The sequence below is a fragment of the Haliaeetus leucocephalus genome, unplaced genomic scaffold, assembly GCF_000737465.1.
Source record: "Haliaeetus leucocephalus isolate CR32 unplaced genomic scaffold, Haliaeetus_leucocephalus-4.0 Scaffold2, whole genome shotgun sequence".
Classification (NCBI taxonomy): domain Eukaryota; kingdom Metazoa; phylum Chordata; class Aves; order Accipitriformes; family Accipitridae; genus Haliaeetus; species Haliaeetus leucocephalus.
The window spans coordinates 3,430,321-3,450,958 of NW_010972438.1; the positions used below are offsets into that span (position 1 = coordinate 3,430,321).

Consider the following 20,638-nt stretch of genomic DNA (forward strand, 5'->3'; position numbering starts at 1 on the left):
AAAGTTTATGACACACTTTTTCCCAGACTGCACTTGGGTTTAGTCTGCTCTGTCTTTAGCTGTGCAGGAGAGATATCTCCACATGTATTCTCTCATAAATGATGCAAAAGGTTACGTCTGATTTACAAGAGGGTGTCGAAGGGTCTGGCAGGTCAGCCTGGGCTGTCCCCCACCTCCTGTAGCCCCTGGGTCTGAGCTATGTGGTGGAGCTGGGAGAACCAGGAGGTGGGAACTGGCTCCTCTGAAATCACTGCAAGGGTCACCTCCACAGCTCCTGTCTCCTGTACAGCCTGACTGCCCTTGGGAATGGAGAGGGCTGGCCCTAATGAGGCTCGTTTACAACATCAATCAATCAATCAAACGGCATGTTTCCTGAGCCTTCCATAGGTAAGCTCAATGTCTGGGTATGAGTAAACAGTGGTTGCAGGGTTCAGCTTCCCAGCCCTCTCAGAGAGACCCCAAAGCCTAAGATGAGCTCCTTGCTGCCACGTATAAACTGCTGCTGGTATTTTATCTGTCTTGCTTAAAGCTGACTTGGATGTATCTGTTTTGCACTGCTTTGATGTCAGCCTGAAGATACCCTTTGAATTGGGTATTCTGCTAAAACTCCAAATCAAGGCACTTTTACCTGGGATGAAATTCATCTTTGCTCCTTTAGTTCATTCAGCATTAATAAAACTTTGCGCCACCACTGAATTTTCCATGTGCCAAGTACTCCCTGTCCTTCAAATTTCTGTTTAAAATATCTACCCTTCACAAGACCCACATCACCTCTACTGCCACAAGACTTAATGCCACCTCATTTTGTAACTCCTGCTTCTCTGTACTGGATGGTTGGTCACCAGCATCGGTGCATTTTGCCTCTTCTACAATGCCCTGTGTACAATTACAGCATTCTATAAATAAGTAAAATACTATAAATAAAATCAATTTATTTCTATGGAAAGGTCAAAGTAGGATGAAGCAAGAATGATACAAACAGAACTGCATAGAATATGTAATCGGATTCAATAGTTACATTCTAAAATCCATAGAATACAAACAGGAAATCATGTCCTGTTTTTTGTAAAATCTTTAAGCCTCCCTCAAAGCCAGTCATCTGTTGTACAGGAAGGGGCCATTAGCTCCAGCTGGTTGTAATGAAATTGGCTGGGAATTTTTTGAAACTTTTCTTAATCAGAAGGTTCCAATAATATTATGGTTGCCTCATTAGGTCTGTCATGTAATTTCTTGTGTCATTATTTGATCACACATTCAAAGAGATCAGAAATAAGACATCTGTAATCCTGTTATGGAATGTTATTAGAAGGAATAAAAATTCCAGTCATCATTTATCTGTTAAAATTTATGGAATGCCTCCTCAGGGAAAAGATAAATATTTTGAAAAAAATGCATTCTATGGAACCCTCTAGTGAACTGGTATTTTGGAATATCAGAACATAAAGGTTTGTTCTTACAACACAACAAATGCCAATAGCTATATGCCATTAGTATTATATGAAGTCTACTTTCTTATTGGCATGAACATATTTGCTTCCACCAAATAAAACTGAAAACTGTCCTTTTGTGAATTATACTGGGTTTGTGTGTGAGGTGTGATTTTCTAGTAGTGTTAGCAAAAAAATCCACTTTATTATGGTATTATCATCCTCTTGTATCTCTTGTTCTAGCCTGCTCATATCCAGTTATACCACTGACAGAGTGGTTCACTTCTGCGATATTTTCTGCTTCTTTTACGGGATTGTCTTTAAGACTTCCACCTCAAATACTTTTAAAAGCTTCTTAAAAGCTCTTGGTTCTGCATTATCTATCTATCTTGCTTAGTAACTGCAGACATGCATTATATGGCAAATCCCATTCCAGAGGAGAAAATAGATAAGATGTTGTGAGTGCTGGAGGTATAATAAAGACTTCTCACACAAAGAATAAACAACTCAATGAGCAGCAATAAACTTAATTTGCACATTAGATATGCTTTTCCAAGTTCTGACATTTCAGTTGAAAATAATGCTGAAGCAATGAGGCCTATAATTGAACAGCCAAAACTTCTCCAGAGGGGAAACAAAAACAAATGTTCCCTGCAAACAAGATCATTTTTATACCATGTTGTTACTCAGTGTTTTAATAAACTTCATAAATGCCACACAAAATATTTTTTTCCTATTTTAATGTGGTTTTCCCATATTGCTCCATTAGGATGTATGTATGTGATATGTGAAATGGTATATAACCTTAATGAAGTCAGAACTGCCTAAACCCTAAACTTCTTGGTTTATTCATTGCTAGCTGTGCTGTAACATCGTCTTAGATTACATGTTGCACTGCATCAATGCTAGTTGCTCTTTCACAGTATAAGTATGAAAAAGATTTTTGCCAGCTGCAGTAGGTTAGGGAGGAGGTCATGCCTGCAGGCTACAGTAACCATTCTAAAGTCATTAAAAACAAGAATATTAAGAAAAAAGAGAGAGTTACAAACTACATTTAATAATGTGCTCTTCTTGTAACTACAGACATTATTATTGTTAGCTGTTTTGCAAAACTAATTAATATGCTTACTATAATCTCAGAAGTTCCACTTTTTAACTTGTTCTCTTCATTTAAAATCAACAAATACGAACACTTTTATAAGAAAACATCTGTATTGAAAAGATCATGTGGGAGCAAAAAGAAAACAAACACACTAAGTTTGCCTCAGTTTTCCTTTTTTTTTTTCTGTCAGTGATCAACGGTCAGAGCGTAGTCATTTCATATGCTGCTCATAGGAATATCTATACAAACAGTATCTCTTTTCATGTCCTCCAGCTCTGGACTAGTCCACCTGAGCGATAAGTTTGTACAAATTCTTTTTACTAATGGAGATAGACCATCCATCAACACGGCAAAAAATTGAAGCAAAGGACTGCTTTGGGCATAATGTACTTTAATGTGTTCCACAATGTATTTAACCATGTTTCAAAGAAAGGTGAAAAATACTGCAGGAAGACACCCCCCTGCAGAGCATCACTGCATTGGGAGCTAAGCCAGAGTGTGCAGTTACATCAGAAGCTCAGCCCCAGCGCAGACAAAGCTGCAGCTTTGGAGGGAAGGAGAATTACAGCAGATGTGACCATTTGATATGATGCGTCTCCCAGCCCATAACATGATTTTCTGGATCTTTAAACTGATAATCACAGGATGGCTGTTAAGGAATTTATTTATACACCTCCAACTAAAGCATCACAACATCTACAAATAAAACTCCTGGCCTCACCAGGGTGGTCTGAAAAGCTGAATCAGGAGTTGCAGCTGCCAGTGTTTTCAGTGGGAAGACTTAGACCCGCACCCAAAAGCAACACAGGCTGCTCAATAAATTGCCTAGACCAACAGGAGAAGGTAAGCAGAGCCGTGTGCCTGAACACTGGCTGTGCCCACCGCAGCTGTGGCTGACAGCAAGTAAGGACTGTCACCCAAGTGGGACCTTGCACAAACGGTCCTTCGCTGTGAGTGCACACCTTCGTGGGCAAGCGGCACACCGCTCACCGCGACGGTGACCTGGGGGCTGCCCGCTTTCTGCACTGGGGGTTGGAGTCTCATGGTTATAGCGCTCATCCAGAGTAGAGGAGACCCAGGGTCAAGTCCTTCCCAGTGAAGGGTTGCGAACCCTGCGTCCTCACACTTCTCTCGGCCATGACTTTGTCCAAGTCCACTCTAGCCAGAGAAGAGCTGGGAGCAAAGAAAGCAGCAGCCGGGGGGGAAACTCGGTCCCCCCCCAGAAGGAAACCTGGCTCTCCAGTCCTAAAGGTTATTTCTGATTTGTTTTGGAGTTATTTACCAAGGTAGCGCACAGCAGCTGGGATGCAGAGAAGGAGTGGGTGGCTTCAGGATCTGCAGGAATGCAATGTATGCAACATATATCTGCCCCACGCTGAAGAAAATAAACCCGCCTGATTTTCAGATTACTTCATAACATCCTATTTCTTTTTGGCACCCCAGCTTTAAAGTCTCTTCTGCAGTCTCAGACGTGTCATAAATTGTAAATGAGCGGAACAAACTCATCCCAGCACGCTGCCCAGGGTACACTGAACCTCCATGCTGCCTCGGTGGTGTTTCAAACTCTGGCTGCCTAATGCCTGCAACAGTGCAGCCCATACCTCAGACGTCTAAATAGTACTGCAGTGCAAATATCATTATTAACGTTACTACCTGTTTCTGTGGATATCTTGGGAGACCTCCCTGATAAACAAATTGATCATTGGAGTGGTGCGGTCATGAGGTTTTCTTTGCTGCAGGCAGTGTTTGCTGCAGTTTCAGCTTTAAACTGCAAATAAAAACCTGCCAATACTAGCACTGATTGGCACAGACTTGAGCATCTGAATGAAAACAAGCACATAGTTTCTAATATTCAAAAAGCACAAAACAAAATACTAAAGTACCTTTCACAATCAGGTTCCCTGAATTTCTGGCAACTCCGAACTGATTTGTTGCTATACAAGTGTACACCCCAGCATCTGATTTGGTAATGTTATAGAGCCTGAGACCACCGTCCTCTAGTAAGATGACCCTGGGGAAAAAAATAAACAAACAAAAAAGAAGAAAAAAGACTTCTGTTACAGGAACTGCTACTTTTAATATTTCAATGCTTCTGTTACACTTTTTCTCTTCTACAGAAAGCTGAATATGTATCAACCAATTTTCACCTCTGCTTATTATTGATTTCTGTATTAGGAATGTTATATTGACATACTGAAGTTGATCATTAACTTATCCAGCCAACTTTCTTGCAGCAAAATATGGAGTGTCAAGAGAAAGAAGGAAGACCCAACTTGTTACCTAGCTGTGCTGTATTTTACTACGGGGGGCCTTTTTGTTCAGATCCCAATGCTCCTATGCCATACTAATGTTGTGTCTGAGCCCAGCTGCCTGTGCAATTTTGTCAGGATTATTAAAAGACATTAGCAGACTAGCTGAGATGCTGAAATGCCATCTCACAAGCCAAGGAGCCAAATCAAATACATCGCTGTCTCATAGGGCCCTCAAATCACCTTATTAGTCACTATGTTTACACTAGTTTGCAGAATATTGGGTAAATTCCATTTAATGGTAATTTCAGGACCAGTACTGGGTTTTATGGGCAAAATTAATTTCTAAGTTTGTTCATATGCTTCTTCCTGTCAATGAGAGACTTTAGGATGTAAGTCAGTACAGAGTTCGGCATATGTTTTCCTTAGGTAAGCTTTCACTTCATGCCTGGCACCTTTTTGCTTTTACATACAAGGACAGCACTTCAGGGTTTTGCAATTTTCTTCACAAATATACAGAACACATCTATATCAAAGCTAGAGAATTTCAAAATGAAAACTGAATTAGGTAAGCAATGAACTTTTAGACAGAAAATAATATTATCCTGTAATGTTTTGTTAATTTTGTGTCAGTTCTTCCATCCACCTGTTGCACCTAGTAGATGTTGAAGTTCTTGACAATTTTTTCTGAGTTTAGAAGGGCAGTGGGCTGAAAGACATGACATTCCTGGAAGTTTCATGAAAATGGGTGCAGGGTCTCTATGTGCAGCCCCTTTTGCCAATAAGGCCACTGTATAAGCCCGCTCCTTAGTAGGCATCAGAGAATCTGCACCCAACTGGGGAAGAGCTGCACTCAAATGCCACACTTTCTTACATCTGACAAAACCCAGCTGTAAGTCACAAATCCACAGGAAACCAGGCTTCATCCATTCCAGCGCTCACAGAAGCACTGAATTATTTTTTTATATTCCTCTTTTAATTGACATTTAAATCTAATACAAGAATCCTTTTATAAAAAGAAAATATCTAATTCATGCATCACAGCTTGGGTATTTAATATTTATTACTAACAACATAAGATTGGATGATGTAATGAATTATTAAAGGAAACGAACAATAACAAGAGCAGAAGTTGAAGCTGGCAGTAATATTGTAGCCATTAAACACACACACAAAAAACATCATAGTGTCTTGCTGCATTCCACTCTGGTATTTATACACTTGTAGCTATATGCGTAACACACATTAGACCTTGTTCTGCTTCCCGTTACAGGCTCCCAGCCTTTCAGCTGATGAAGAGAAGTGCTAGACTTGGATTTCTGGCAGTCTTCTCACTTACATCCCCCAATTTCATGTCTCCCACTCTTGTCTGACCTTACCCTGCCACAAGATCTTTTCCTGAGGAGGGCAGGGCTGGATTTAGGAATGAGAAAAGCTGAGATGTCCCTGTGGTGCCAGGCACTCTGTCACTGGGGTGTGGAGCTGAGAGGGGAAGGGATTTAGGCTTGAATGAAAAATCTTTGTTTCCTTGGCAATGATCACCAGGTACTGCAGCAGCTGTTTGCATGCAATTTGTAGTACGATGAGAAAATAAGTTTGGGTTTAATAATCCATCATATATCCATATTAAACTGGAGAGGAGAAAAATATGAAGCAACAAAGGATGCTCTTCAATATAATGATATATCAACTAAATGACATTTTTCTGATAAGGAGGGATGAATAAGCATGAAAGAACTGAGCCTTTCTGCTGGCTTCACAATGCCGTGCATCAAAACGAGAGACTATGGGTGTCTCTCCCTCTCAGTATGGGGACAGACCTGATGACAGTAATTCAAAGGCAGGTTTAAATATGAAGAAACATTTGCAAGTATTCCTCTTCTGCTTCTGCAATTTTCTTTGCATTAATGATGCATTTCTTCACATCAGTTTCCACCAGCCACAAGAAAACACCCTCATTAGAAACTGCTGGTGATAAAATAGTTGATTCAATTCACTGGTTAGCTAGCATATGGTGGCTTCATCAAACAGTATCAAAAGAAATTCAAGTGTGAATCAGCAAATGTTCATAAATTGGATACCTGAATAATAAGTTATAACAAGCCACCACAGTGTCTTTCTCACCATCAAATACTGATGCCCTGTTATTTTTACTGCAGTTGCACCTAAAAGCTCCAGGTACAAATCAGAATCCAGGAGTGGGCATGAGGCAAAAATAGACAATACCAGCCCCCAAAAGCTTCCAATGTAGGTAAATACACAGGAAAAAACAGTCTATAAAAATACAGAATAACAAAGAGGAGACTCTTTGAATGCAGAGCCTCTGTGCTTAGCCCCCCATGGATTTCTGGCTAGGGCTTTTTCACTGAAGTTTAGTGATGTCTCGCTCAGATATTTTTTCCCGTATTCTTCATTAGGAATTGAGACCTGAATAATTCCCAGCTTCCTGGTTTATCCACTAAGAGGGGTTTGTACCTGCTCAAGAGCTGTTGAGGTAATGTTTGATCTGAAGAAATGTTCTGAAGCAGTATTTCGATGGCTGGGCAGGCTGAGGATGGAATGGCTCTTTCAACGGATCAAAACGGAGCTTAGAAAAGAGAAACCATGAGCTAACAAAAGCTTCAGAGCGGTTTGAAACAGAGGTCACGCTACCTAAAGACAATTAGGGAGCTAGGAGTAAATAAGATACTTGGGCAGAATTTATGTAAAACACAAAGGACTCCAGAGTAATTAGTTAGTAGGGAAGGGAATTAAAAGAAAAAAAAAACTGAGTAATTTCCAGCTGTACTGAGGTCTGTCAGGAGAGGGATGAGAAAGCAGAGCACAGCAGAAAATCAAGATGATGTATTTCAAATGCAAGAAAAAAAAAGCAATGTGAAATACTGAGCCAGTTGCCATGAACAACAAAGTTGCCATAAACTTCCTCAGAGCCGTGACTTACCCCATGGGTGGGTTCAGAGGGGCTGCACTTTATCCTCTTCCATTTGTCTTTCAAATAATGGAACTGTGATTCTGAAGGCAATGGGAATATTTCCTTTAATGGGCTTCGGATCAAGCTCTAACAAATGATTTAAAAAGAAGCTGTGAAACGCATGTCTCACCTGCTGAAAGGCTTGCTGAAAACCGTTACTTTTCACAACATTTTAGACTGCGTGAAGTCTAAAACGCGTGAAGGCTATAGATAATAATTCTTAGCATTTGCATCAGAAGACAAGGTAATTCCAAGTACTGAGACAAGACAGAAAAGTTTAACTTGTCCAATACAATTCAAGTAGAATATTTTGTCTGCCAAGAAAACTGGACTTCTTTCAATAACTAAATGAGCGCCTGTTGAGGGACGAAAACCAAAAGATCTGAAGCAGATCTGATAAACGCATCCCTGCGAAGGAAGGAGGTTAAGGAAGAATGAAATGAGCTACTCGGGACACAGCTGTTCATAAAGCCCTGTTGCAGCAAAGGATTGCTTAAGCATAAGCCTAACTCTACACTGGCATCTCTGACTTACAAAATGCTTAAATTCTTATCAAACCAGTGCTGATGCCTACGTTCCTGCCTGAATTACACAGGTGATACCTCTGGGTAAATAGCTCAATTAAGCAAAGTTGCTATGAGGAAAAGAAGAGATGAAAATCCAGTTATGTAAATCCATACAAAGTTCCTGCACACACGGGCTCATTAGAAGTACCCAGAAATATCATGCCATATGCAACCAGCCTGGGAACTTACCCTGCAAAAAGATGGCTATGTGGGATGCAGTTCACTTCATGTGGAGCATAGGAACAGAAGACAGCTCTTAAAGGCCAGTTCAGAGACACGTCTAGCCAATCTTCCACCTGCAGGGTGCCTGTGGCAGAGGGTGAGGGCAGGGTACGGATGCAGCAGGAGGTACCACAGTCCTTTCCCAGCACCAAGTGACCTGTAGCCCAGGGTCTGGCTGTAGAGATAGTGCCTTTCTATATAGGATGAAATCTCTCTTCAGGAATGAATCCAAAGCCCTTTGAGTCCCTGCAAACCTTTAGTCCCACAACAGTTTGTGCGAAGTTCTTCCCTGGTTTATTTAAGCATAGTGTAAGCGACGTCCTTTTGTTTGTTTTTAATCTACTCATTCCATTGAATTGATCCATGTCCTTGTCCTCTCTGAGTGACTCCATTAGTATACAAGATAAGCATTATATGCAGAAAGGGAAAACAAACAGCCTACCCAAGATCTGCTGGAGTCAAAACTCTGCGTAATGTTCAAAAAGAATAGTTTGTAATGTTTCTGCAGAAGACATGAGACTGGGAAGAAGTGAGAGCTCATTAAAATTGTCACACATACTTTTTAAGTAAAGAACTTGAGAAATCAAGCAGGGATGATAGGTACAGCTTTTAATTAACCAGGCCAAACAAACCATCTCTGAAAGTGTTGTCTCATGTGAACAAAAGATTGTTGATGGCTATTTGCTTTGATCTTAAGAGCATGAAAGAATAATATGTATTTAACAAGGCTGATAGAAAAATAAAATCTGAGAAAAGAAAGAGGTGTCAACTCATTAGATTTTAAAGTGCAGCAGAGGTAATTTTTGTGCACTGCTGTATTGTTCAGCCAATCTGTTTCAGAGAGAGGTGCAATTTTAATTAATGGATATGAATTGCATTAATTCAATACAGCAAATGTCTTTGAAATCCCCATCAAAATCAGTTGAGCTGGATTGGTGTAAAACGGGGTGAATCAAGCCTACTTCTGCAGATTTCAGCACTGCCAGTGGGGTAGCTATCTCTTCAAGGACATAAAATAATTCCTTTCAAAATAAAGTAACCCTGATACTTAATGTAAAGATTCACTCTTCTCCTGTCTGCCTCTAACATCAAGTGTCTGACACTTCATAATGTTATTGAAGTCATCATCATAGCACTGTGCAGATAAAAAGGGAGTATTCTGGATCTGATGAAATCAGAGGCAAAGTAATTTTTATTATCTGAGAAATCCTATCTGAAACCATGTCTTCTCAGTCTCACTTTACTGCTCAAGAGCAAAAACACTCTTGCCTTCATAGGCTATGGAAAGATATATTGTTTATAAATTTCTTCAGATATGCTAACAGACATTGAGACAATAACTGACTTCTCTAATTTTACAAAGATTCACAAGCATGAAAGAGGCTGAATTAAAAAGTACAAGGAGACGTAAGTGAGGGGCAGAAACATGAGGACAGCTCTCAAGTGACTCAGAATTACTAGTGATTTATGCAGATGTAAACGTGAGTAAAGTTTGACTGAGTGAATGAATTGTACCTGCTGATGACAGCTCTGGTATTTTTGAAAAGGTCCCACTGAGTCCCATCTGAGATCCGACTGTCTGTATTATATGTTAATGATCTTTGTACCTGTTTATCCTATTCTGAGCGTAATTTGTATGCTAATAGTATTGCCATTTAATAAACTATGCTTAAAAGAAGATTTTCCTTATCTGCATGCTGTTATAAATGAGCTTCAGAGTTGACTGACAATTAACTGGAAATAAAATAAATGCCATTAAACTCTGTGTTAACTATTTGGATCAAAACAAAATTACACAATCTAGCTGAATAGTCTTATTAAAATATTTTAGAAAAGAATACTATCATCAATGATAGAAGGTGACACTATAACACTGTTCCTTGCTATTTCCTAAAATTTCCCTCCGCTCCTAAAAAGGAACATTATTTTTGCATAGAATGTCTGCAGTGTTCTTATGGGGTGACCAAAGGAAAAAGTGACAAAAATATCACGGCTGTAGACATGTGTCTAAATTTATTGTAGTAATATGTCTCAAAACTTGCAGTCGGGGAATACTGGGCAACAGCACCTCTATTTGTATGGGAAAGAAAGACGTGCCAACCAACTCGTTTAGTGATGAAACAAAACAAACAAGCAACCACCAAAAATGTTGCTTGCCATGTTTTAATCCTTTCAGCTTTCTCATTCCTTGTGATAGTTTTAAGGTGCTTGTGAGCCTGTTCATCCTCAGTCTGCTGCATTAAACACACACATGCATTTCTGGTCTTTTCCCACATAGACAACTTGGTCTTGCGTCATATTTACAAGATACAGCCCGCTTACAGCTCTTCTCTTCCCTGTGTCTGTCCTTGCCCTGGTTCAAATCTGCATCTAAACAGTGGATGTCATGAGAGGAGAGATGTAGTATAATCCTGGACTGAGACAAGAGCCGTACCTTAGCATGTCCAGGCAAAAAGAAAGGTTTCTTGGTTATTAGTCTACCTGGTGGACAGGACAGAATGGAACATCGTATTTATGTAGCCACACGTTGATTAGTCTGAACATTCATAGCAGAAAAAAACTGTTTCAAAAACAGTAAAGTAGTACACTGAGAAGGAAAGGATCAGCAACCAGACTTTGCAAAATTCTCTGGTGAGAATCCAGGTAGAAAATGAACTGAATTGCCAAAGAAAAAGGTTGCCAATTTTTCTATTTGCCAACAAGTTCTCCTGTTTTTATGAAATCTTTAGAACTCCAGTACCTCAGAGAAAAGTTCTTTCAGCACAGGGTGGTATGCCCACACTACTAGTATTCAATCTAATCCCACCATTAATCATTATTTTTATGATTCAGACATTATTAGGAGTTCAGACACAGCCATTCATACAACCAAATTCGCTCCAGATGTAAAACTAAGCCCTTAATACGGGACTTAAGTAGAATTTAAACAGTACATAAGGCCCTGAATTACCCTCTGTGTGGGAGTTTAATTCACTTACAGGAATCTTCTTCCCTATCTTCTTGTCAGAACATATTTCAAAAATAAAAGTACAATAAAACCTGCTGTTAACTTTGAAGTATTTTGTATATACAACAAGCAACTGACACCAGGTACACAGCATGGTACTGGCTTGCTTTCAGAAACCCTGGACAGCACGTTCATGTGCAGACCCCCCATAACAGATATACAGTATTGGAGATGAACAGTGCTCATCTTCAGTGATTACAACTTCCAAGCTGATGACTCTCACCTTTCAGCTGCACATGCCCTTGCTCTCGTGTCTTTAGCTCTCATCACCTCCAGCTTCTTGTGCCCGTTTGTTGGGCTACCTGTGGGCTTGTAGGAAACCCTGAGGCAATCCTCACCAGGCTATTGAATTCATGCTTCATGTGAGCGATAATGATAGGGACTGTATGGGGTTCACTGAAGCCTTAGACCCACGTCCTTGCTCAAAATATCACAGAGCACAGAAATTTTATGTCATTTTAATGTGTAAGTAATATTCTACCACTTGTGTGTATCCTTTAAGCAGCTCCTCCTTTTACTGAAAATTTGAAAAGATTTTTAGTTCTTATAGAAAAGAAGTAATGAAATAGCACTATGTCTTTGTAATAAAATCACATGGCTAAACCAGAGGTGTTAATATCCTCCTACAAACCCTTCACGTTGGTCAAGCATTGGCCACATTTTCAAGGTGCTGTTTCTATGCTTTTGCTCACATAACCCTTCACACTCAAAATGATCCCAAAAATTCCTCCCTAGAAACTCTTTATTCATCATGCCTAGAGCATGACTGGCAGCAGTCCATGTGCCTGCCATGTTAATCAATATCTTATTGCTCCTTTTTACATCACCTCCCCAACATATCCCCATCTATCTGTTACGTCTAATGTTACTCTTTGGTTGAAAACTTTTGGGATCAGGAATTATCTTTTATTTGGTGTTTGTGTAGCATGTTTTCCATCTAATACTAGTATTTTTGTATGCTATGGCAATACACACTAGAATAGTGCAATGGTAATGATGTGCATGGCAATACAACTTGGACTAGAAGAGAAGCACAGAAGGTTGCATTCTCTCATTATTTTTTGTGCAAACTCCTAATTAGGAACCTTGATTCACAGCCTGCTGAAGTCAATGGAAAAACTCCAATGAGATTAGCTGGCTTTGGATCAGATTCTGAACATCAATCAGAATATGTGCATGAAACAGGGACAGAACATGAACTGAAAGGGAGAGAGGGCACAACACTGACATTCACTGGGGTTTAGTTTATTGCAACTCCATATGACATGGAAGAGTGACAGACTGCTTGGGACATCTCAGCATGTAGGACGGCCCCTCAGAAAGGCTCACCTTAACAAGGCTCCCAGGAGTTGAGTAGGAACAATTTAAAATTGTATTAGAGAGGTGTCATACAGAAGGGAAATTGTAATAAATCCAGCATCACGCAGGTTGTCATTCTTTCTTATATGTGAGAACATATGGTTCATTTGCTTACTTGATGTTCATGCTATCTGATGTGCTAAACACTATTGCATTAAGTAGTCAGTAATACATGATGAAATTAGGTTTATTGGCTTGTTCCATTATGAAACTCTCTAAGGAGAGAGAAAAGAAAGGAAAAGCCCTTTTCTTTTGTCTTCCACTGCACTAATATTCTCTGTCTGCTGCCTGCCAGTGTCTCATGGGGTCAAGTAGCAATGGGGGTCCCCTTCTGCCTTCTCATTACTCTGCAGTGGATTGACTTCAAATGGAAAGATAACAGAGAAGGAAGAAGGGTGAAAAAGAAAGCAAAATAATATTAAGAAAAAAATAAAATATTGTCTCTTTCTTCCCCTCATCTGTGCTCATTCTTCCTTCTCCTTATATCTCCCTCCTCATCTTTCACTCATATGCTTTCCACTCCCTTGCCTTCGCTCTCAGCTTGGGGGTTAAGACAGAAATAACTGGAAACATGGAGAACACAAAGAAGGAAAGTCTGAAGGTACTTCAGGTCAGTCTGAGGCATTTTTTGGCAACCCTTTGGTTGTAAAACTTTTCTTATGCCAATATCATTAGTTTTGCTGGATCACCAAACATTTCTGCCCATGTGTACTCACTCCTCAGGGAGTACTGCCATATTTTATGTTCCTCCTAGATCCAATGACATTATTCAGAAGGAAGCATGGGCAAATGCTTGCACACTTATGCCTACAGCCAACACTAAAAACCACAAAAATACCGCTGCTGTTAGCAAATAAACATTCAAGAAATATATTATAGCTGCCTCTACTAGTCTTTTGCAACACCCTCTTTTCTGCTACCTTGCATATAGAAACCAAGACCACTGTAATCTGAGCATAAGATATTTTTAGCTAGAACATAGAATACTCCTTGAAGCTTTCAGCATTCCCTCCGGAAGGATGTAATGATGGGTTTTGTCTGGTTAGCACCAAATATGCAGTAGTAGTGTGGCCTAAGAGATGAAAACCCAAAGCAATTCTATACATCAGTCTCAGGTTTTGTAGGCGTTTTCATACCTTAATATGTAAGTTCAGACCAAGCACTGAAAGCAGGCAGGTAAATCCATGCCTTTGATTTCTGTCAATCTATTTGTTAGCAAGGAATGGAACTGAAGTGATTAATCAAATTTAGCAGATGTGGAATCAATTCCATTGGTTTTCTAAGCAAAATTAGAATTTCATCAAGACATAAGCTTAATTTGTATTCATGTTGACTTACAGTGATGGTGTCTAAGATATCTGAAATTGCTCTGATTGCTGATGCCCACACTTCAAGTGGTCTATTTAAAAACTAAAATAGGAAATGAACTTCTTTACAAGCACACAGACAGTGATAAGATAGAAGGTTAAGGCATATCATCAAAGCTATGCAAAGCTTCTTGTGGTAGAAAAGCAAGAAGGATAAAAATGGAGATACACTTAATCCAGGCTTCAAAAACCAGACTTAAAAAATAGTAATATTAATATCCTATTGCTATTCACCTAGCCACATTGTTGTAGAAAGCTGGGAGTAGAATGGTAAGTGCTGGAATAGCGTAAGAAAATATGTTCTATATGAAACTTGCTACCAGCATACAAATGTCTATACTACCTTTATCTGCAAACAGCGGGTGCATAAAGCAGGGTGGTTTGTGGCACTAAGCAGCATGACAAGCAAAGCTTCTCTTTGCCTGTGCTACTCATTGGGCCTGACTTCAATATAGGTAGGGGTTTTTTTCAGACATTGTAGATAGGTTTCATTCCCCCAGCTTTGCTCATCTAAAAGTTCAGCATCTCATTTGAGATGGAGGTGCCTGCCAAGAAAAAGTAAATAACTACCTTAGACTGCATATTGACTTCAGCTAAATAAAAGTTAAGTGATATCAATCTCCTCCTTTGTTAGTAGAGTAGTGCAAATTTTGGAATTTTCAATCCATTTTGTCTTGATTCCTCCCCAGGCAGAATTTTTTTTTTTTTTTTTTAAAGATAATGGATATTCTGGAAGGTTTCAGTACAAGCTAAACAAACAGTGTTGACATTCTGGTAATTGAAATGTTTCATTGAAGTTTGTTGAACTGTCCTGACACATTTCTTCTCAAATTGGTTCAAGCTGAAATGCTATTTCACAGTACAATATGTTTTGTATGTTGTATTTGATCAGTGGATTGAGGACGTCTCCTGTTTACCAATTAACTGCCTTTAGTTTTTTAACTCCCTATTTCTCTAATTCCAACAGCAGTCACAAGACAGAATTCTTTTCCCAAGAAACAAAAAAGTTTAAAATGTGTTAAACTGTTCATGGTTTTGGAACCTGACTCTGAACAGTGAAGAAGTACATGGTGGCTGCGAGTGCTCGGAAGGCTGTAGGAGAATCCTCCTGCCCAGGAGACTGGTAGAGAATTCAGATGCAGCACACAGCTGTGAGCAGACCTAACCCTTTAGTTAATGAAACCTGCTGGGTCCTTGCATTTCACATTGGAGCAGAATTCCCTTGAGTTTGAGGCTCCAAGGGGCAGCTGTAAGACCTCAGCAATTACCAGATAATTCCTCCCCACGCCTAGCGTCAGAAGTCTCCAGTCACAACATCTGCACAGTTTTCTTTGTATAAGGTTGTTGAAAGACAGCTTTTCATTTCCATGCTCAATCATTCTCCCATGTTTCCTTTGAGTAATGGCAATAACTTGAGTGCAAAACACCAAAAACAAGTGTGGCATGGGAGAGAGGATTTACCACATAGAGCAGCTTTATGGCAGAGAATCAATTACCATCCTTCACAGAGATGGGGCTGAACTGTGTCCTGCAAGCAAGCCTAGGAGCCAACAAGTATTGAGCATATTTTATTGACCCCTAAATATACTTCTTGTCCAGTCCCCAGAAAACAATTTAAATTATGAATATTTGCTTATTACTGATTATTAATGCATGGAAAGTGCTGTATATGACTAATGCATTCTTTCAGCCTACCTCATTTTTCAGTTTTCCCTCAGCTATCCTCATTTAAATTCTGAGTGGAGTGAATCACATATGTTCATATGCATTCACTACAGTGTTTGGGGATCCTCAGCTCATGATGAGGGAATAGCACCTCTCTCTGGTAAAGCAAAAGGGGTTACAATTCCCATTTATTAAAATGCTTCAATCAGAGAGAATTTTTATAAAATAAGTTTTCCATGAGGGTCCTGATCCTGAATCCATTGAAGGCGATAACAAGCCATACATTTGTGATGAGATCAGTGTCTAGACTTGCAAATTTGCTTTATTTAATATATGAACTGTTCCCTTCTAATCTCTCTTTTCCTCGATGGACACGAGATGATAGAAGTGAGATGAAGAAAACTTGCACTGCACTTACTGGGATTATACGACATACGTGAAAATAGCTCATATCTGTGGCAAACTCCACAGGATGGGAGTTCAGAGCATGAAGCTTGTTCTTTTTCTTTGTTGCATTCAATTTCTACATTGAGCTAAAATCCACAGCACATGCCAGGAAAAAGTCATGCATTCGGCAAAGGGCAAACAAAATCTTCTCAAACAGTTGCCCACTGGACAAATGGTATTGCTCCCGAAAGCCCATTTCTCATGACTTTGATCCAAAGGAGGAGGTTAATTGCCCAAAAGAAAACCTGAAGCTGTACTGCTAGATGATCCAGAGAAGCTGATTGGGGGATCACATGAAGAGACAGCAGGCAAAACCAGGTAGGACTAGCCAACTGTGCAATTTCTTTTTGATTCCTGCAGCTGATAGCCTTGAATTCCCTCTCTAAGGTGGCCAGCAGCATGAACCACAGAAAAATCCCACTACTCAGGGGGTGAGCCATATGAATGAGGGTGGAATTTAGCTATTTCTGAAAATTTTGAAGTAGGATACTCAGCAGACAGGGGACATTAAGACTGGGTACAGTAAGCAGACCTGGTACAGGTATGTTCAGGCTTTGTTTTACTATCTAATGTAAAAATGGACTGATTTGGGATTTGATTGATTCGGTTGTGTGTATGCTTCAAATGCAATAAAGTATTCTACATAAATCAGAGCATACAAGCTGTTGAAGATCTGGGTAACAAAGTGTTTGAGCTGCAGAGAAGATGGGAGAGACAAAAGGGCTGGAGGAAAATCTCTGTGCCCTGAAAAGGGGACTGAGGGCTGAGGACCTTCACTGCTGGACTGTGGCAAGAGATTCAGAAGATTACACTTCAGACTCGGGAAATGTTAAGATATTTTTCAAATAGCAGGGGCACAAATACTGCAGCTTCGTAAACTTAAAAAGGCTTCATAAAAAACCCTCAGAGGAAATCAAATAAAAAATATTTCATAGTGCTTTTATTATATGGATAGTCTATTAATTAGCTCTTCCTAGTTAACACACTTCTCTTTACATACTTGCAAAGTAACATTAATATAAAGCAGTCTTATCTTGTCATATTAAGAGCTCAGATGATCAGAGAAAGCAGTGACCATGCATGCATGACTATCAGGAATAAACTATTATCATGAGTGAAAGGAAGCAGGTGAAAAAGAGGGAATAAACTATTGTCATGAGTGAAAGATAGAAAGTGAAAAAGAAAGAATATTCTTTCCCCTTAGGGTGGAATAGGTCTAGCTGTACTATTTCTGTAACAAAAGATTGAATTTGTCCAAATCATTCTGAAGAAGCTATGTGATATGACTTATTTAGCAATGTGTCCATCACAGTTTTGCAGTCAGAACTGTAAGGAATTGGTACTTCCTTTTTCTCAGCATTTATAACCCAACCAAATAGTAAAAAAAAAAAAAAAGCTAATAAAGGAGTCCATAGATATTATAATTGCTGCACAATAAAATGGGAGGAGAAATAAGGAAAGCTTTAGTTAAAATAGTTAATCTGTTTGTGACATGTCAGGGTTTAATCATATATAGAGAGAAAGGCAGACCAGGTTCCTTCCCTTTTTTATGAGCAAAGATACATGTGATTTTAGTACTTTAATTAGCTGTGTAATTTAATTACAGCCATACAAATCCTTATTTCATTTTCTATTTTCTGTCACAAAGATCTCTGTAAAAATACTGTATACGTGATCTATTTTCTCTTCTTTAAAACCATGGCATTAGCTATTTTGTCATTTAATAATCAAAAAGTCTCATAAATTCTACTTTGCACCAGTGGACACACTGGTAATAATGTTTTGCACATGGAGAGCTTAAACTCTCTCTCCCTTTGCCTCAGTGTAAATTCTGCTCCTTTTGTTTACTCCTGCTAAGCAGCAGAAGGCCTTCTGGGATGCTCAAAAATTACAGCGTGCTTATAATTATTGTTAGTAAATTAATACAGAAGCACAAGTAAATACTGTATGCAGTATGTACATATTTTTATAAGCAAATCAGATGGGGAATATCAGGATACTAGAACCTCAAGATGTAGGCTTAATTCAACTATTTAAATTGTAAGTCTTAAACAGTGCTCTCCTTGCTCCTGTTCTCATCAGTGTCAGAAAATCCAGAGATTACCTGTGGCAAACTGTATACTGAGCATGTTTCCTACATGCTGTTGGGATAGGCTGAGTCAAATAAGAATGAACAGGCATTTTTGTTGAATAGACCATACAATCAAAATGCAAATAAAGATTTGACTGAACACTAGTTAGAAAAATATTTTTCATCGTTAGATGAGCAGTTAAACAGAAAATAAAATTGCCATTAGTGAAAGGTGGGGAAAAATCATTGGAAAGTTCTCTACGCCCCATGGCATGGATTGCTTACTCAAATTTTTCTGTTTCATTGCGAGTACCTATGTGATATATTTCTTCTCAGATTTGCACTTTCTTTCACATATACTTCTCCAATTTACTTTTATGTGTATTGTACATTACTCCAGTATGGGATAGGGAAATATTTCTTTGTGTCACAGTTTTGGATAATGTTGTTTTAATGAATTATAATTATTTTAAGTCTTACGTGACCCAAACTAACCGCCCTGAGCAACCAGTCCTGTGTGCAAACTCTGGTGTTCAATTTCTAGAGCTTTATGAATTACTGATTCTGTTTCCAGTCTTTGAAAACGATGTGATAAAACAGCATTGCTGTTATATTTGTGAACTGAAAGGGATGCTCAGAAAGATTACAGTTCTTGGACACTGTTGCCCATTTCATCCACCTGTCTACATTTGTATATGGAAATATCATCACAGTTGTATATCATGTATACTATTCACAACTTACTTAAATCAGTAACTTGCTTTTGATTTTAATGCTTTACCATTTGTTCTGGTTTCAGCTGGGATAGAGTTAACTTTCTTTCTAGTAGCTGACTGTCGTGGTTTAACCCCAGCCAGCAACTAAGCACCACACAGCCGCTCACTCACTCCCCCCCATCCAGTGGGATGGGGGAGAAAATCAGGAAAAGAAGTAAAACTCCTGGGTTGAGATAAGAACGATTTAATAGAACAGAAAAGAAGAAACTAATAATGATAATGATAACACTGATAAAATGACAACAGTAGTAATAAAAGGATTGAAATGTACAAATGATGCGCAGGGCAATTGCTCACCACCCACCGACCGACACCCAGCCAGACCCCGAGCGGCGAAACCCTGCCCCCACTTCCCAGTTCCTAAACTAGATGGGACGTCCCATGGTATGGAATACACTGTTGGCCAGTTTGGGTCAGGTGCCCTGGCTGGGCATGAGAAGCTGAAAAATCCTTGACTATAGTCTAAACACTACTGAGCAACAACTGAAAACATCAGTGTTATCAACATTCTTCTCATACTGAACTCAAAACATAGCACTGTACCAGCTACTAGGAAGACAGTTAACTACATCCCAGCTGAAACCAGGACACTGACACAGTGTTATGTTTTGGGTTCAGTATGAGAAGAATGTTGATAACACAGGGATGTTTTCAGTTTTCAGTTGCTAAGTAGTGTTTAGACTAAGTCAAGGGGTTTTCAGCTTCTCATGCCCAGGCAGCAAGAAGGCTGGAGGGGCACAAGAAGTTGGGAGGGGACACAGCCAGGGCAGCTGACCCAAACTGGCCAAAGGGGTATTCCATACCATGGGACATCATGTCCAGTATATAAACTGGGGAGGGGAGTTGGCCTGGGGGGATCACTGCTCAGGAACTAACTGGGCATCAGTCAGCAAGTGGTGAGCAATTGCATTGTGCATCACTTGTTTTCTATATTCCAATCCTTTTAGTATTATTGTTACTACTATCACTGTTAGTTTCTTCCTTTCTGTTCTATTAAACTGTTTTTATCTCAACTCATGAGTTTTACCTTTTTCCTTCCAATTCTCTCCTCCATCCCACCGGGTGGGAGAAAGTGAGCGAGCGGCTGCGTGGTGCTTAGCTGCTGGCTGGGGTTAAACCATGACACCATTTAATTGACATCAGCATGTAATAATGTAGATGGTTTGTGGCAACTCACAAATAAGCTATTAGTCATCACAGACAAAACGTTAGTAAAGCCCTGCCAAAGACCACGCAACCCCATGCTGGTTGGTGAGGGAGTGTACCAGTATGCTGGTCCAGTGGCTAAATCTTGCCTAAACAGAAGAGACAGAGAATATGGAGGCTGATTTAGCTATGGGTTACTGTACAACCTGTACAGCTGTGAAGCAATTATGCTGCAGCCTGGGGGTATATTCCGCTTCCCTGAA

The 20,638-nt window shown here is 39.6% G+C and overlaps 1 protein-coding gene across 1 annotated transcript in view; it reads right to left on the reverse strand.

Moving 5' to 3' along the window:
* The window catches only part of CNTN6 (contactin 6), a 93,523-nt gene that overhangs the window by 19,471 nt on the left and 53,414 nt on the right, over nucleotides 1-20,638 (reverse strand). The window contains exon 10 of the mRNA XM_010573181.1: nucleotides 4,413-4,540. Coding sequence (XP_010571483.1) covers nucleotides 4,413-4,540 — 128 coding nt within the window. The remainder of the gene's footprint in view (nucleotides 1-4,412; nucleotides 4,541-20,638) is intronic.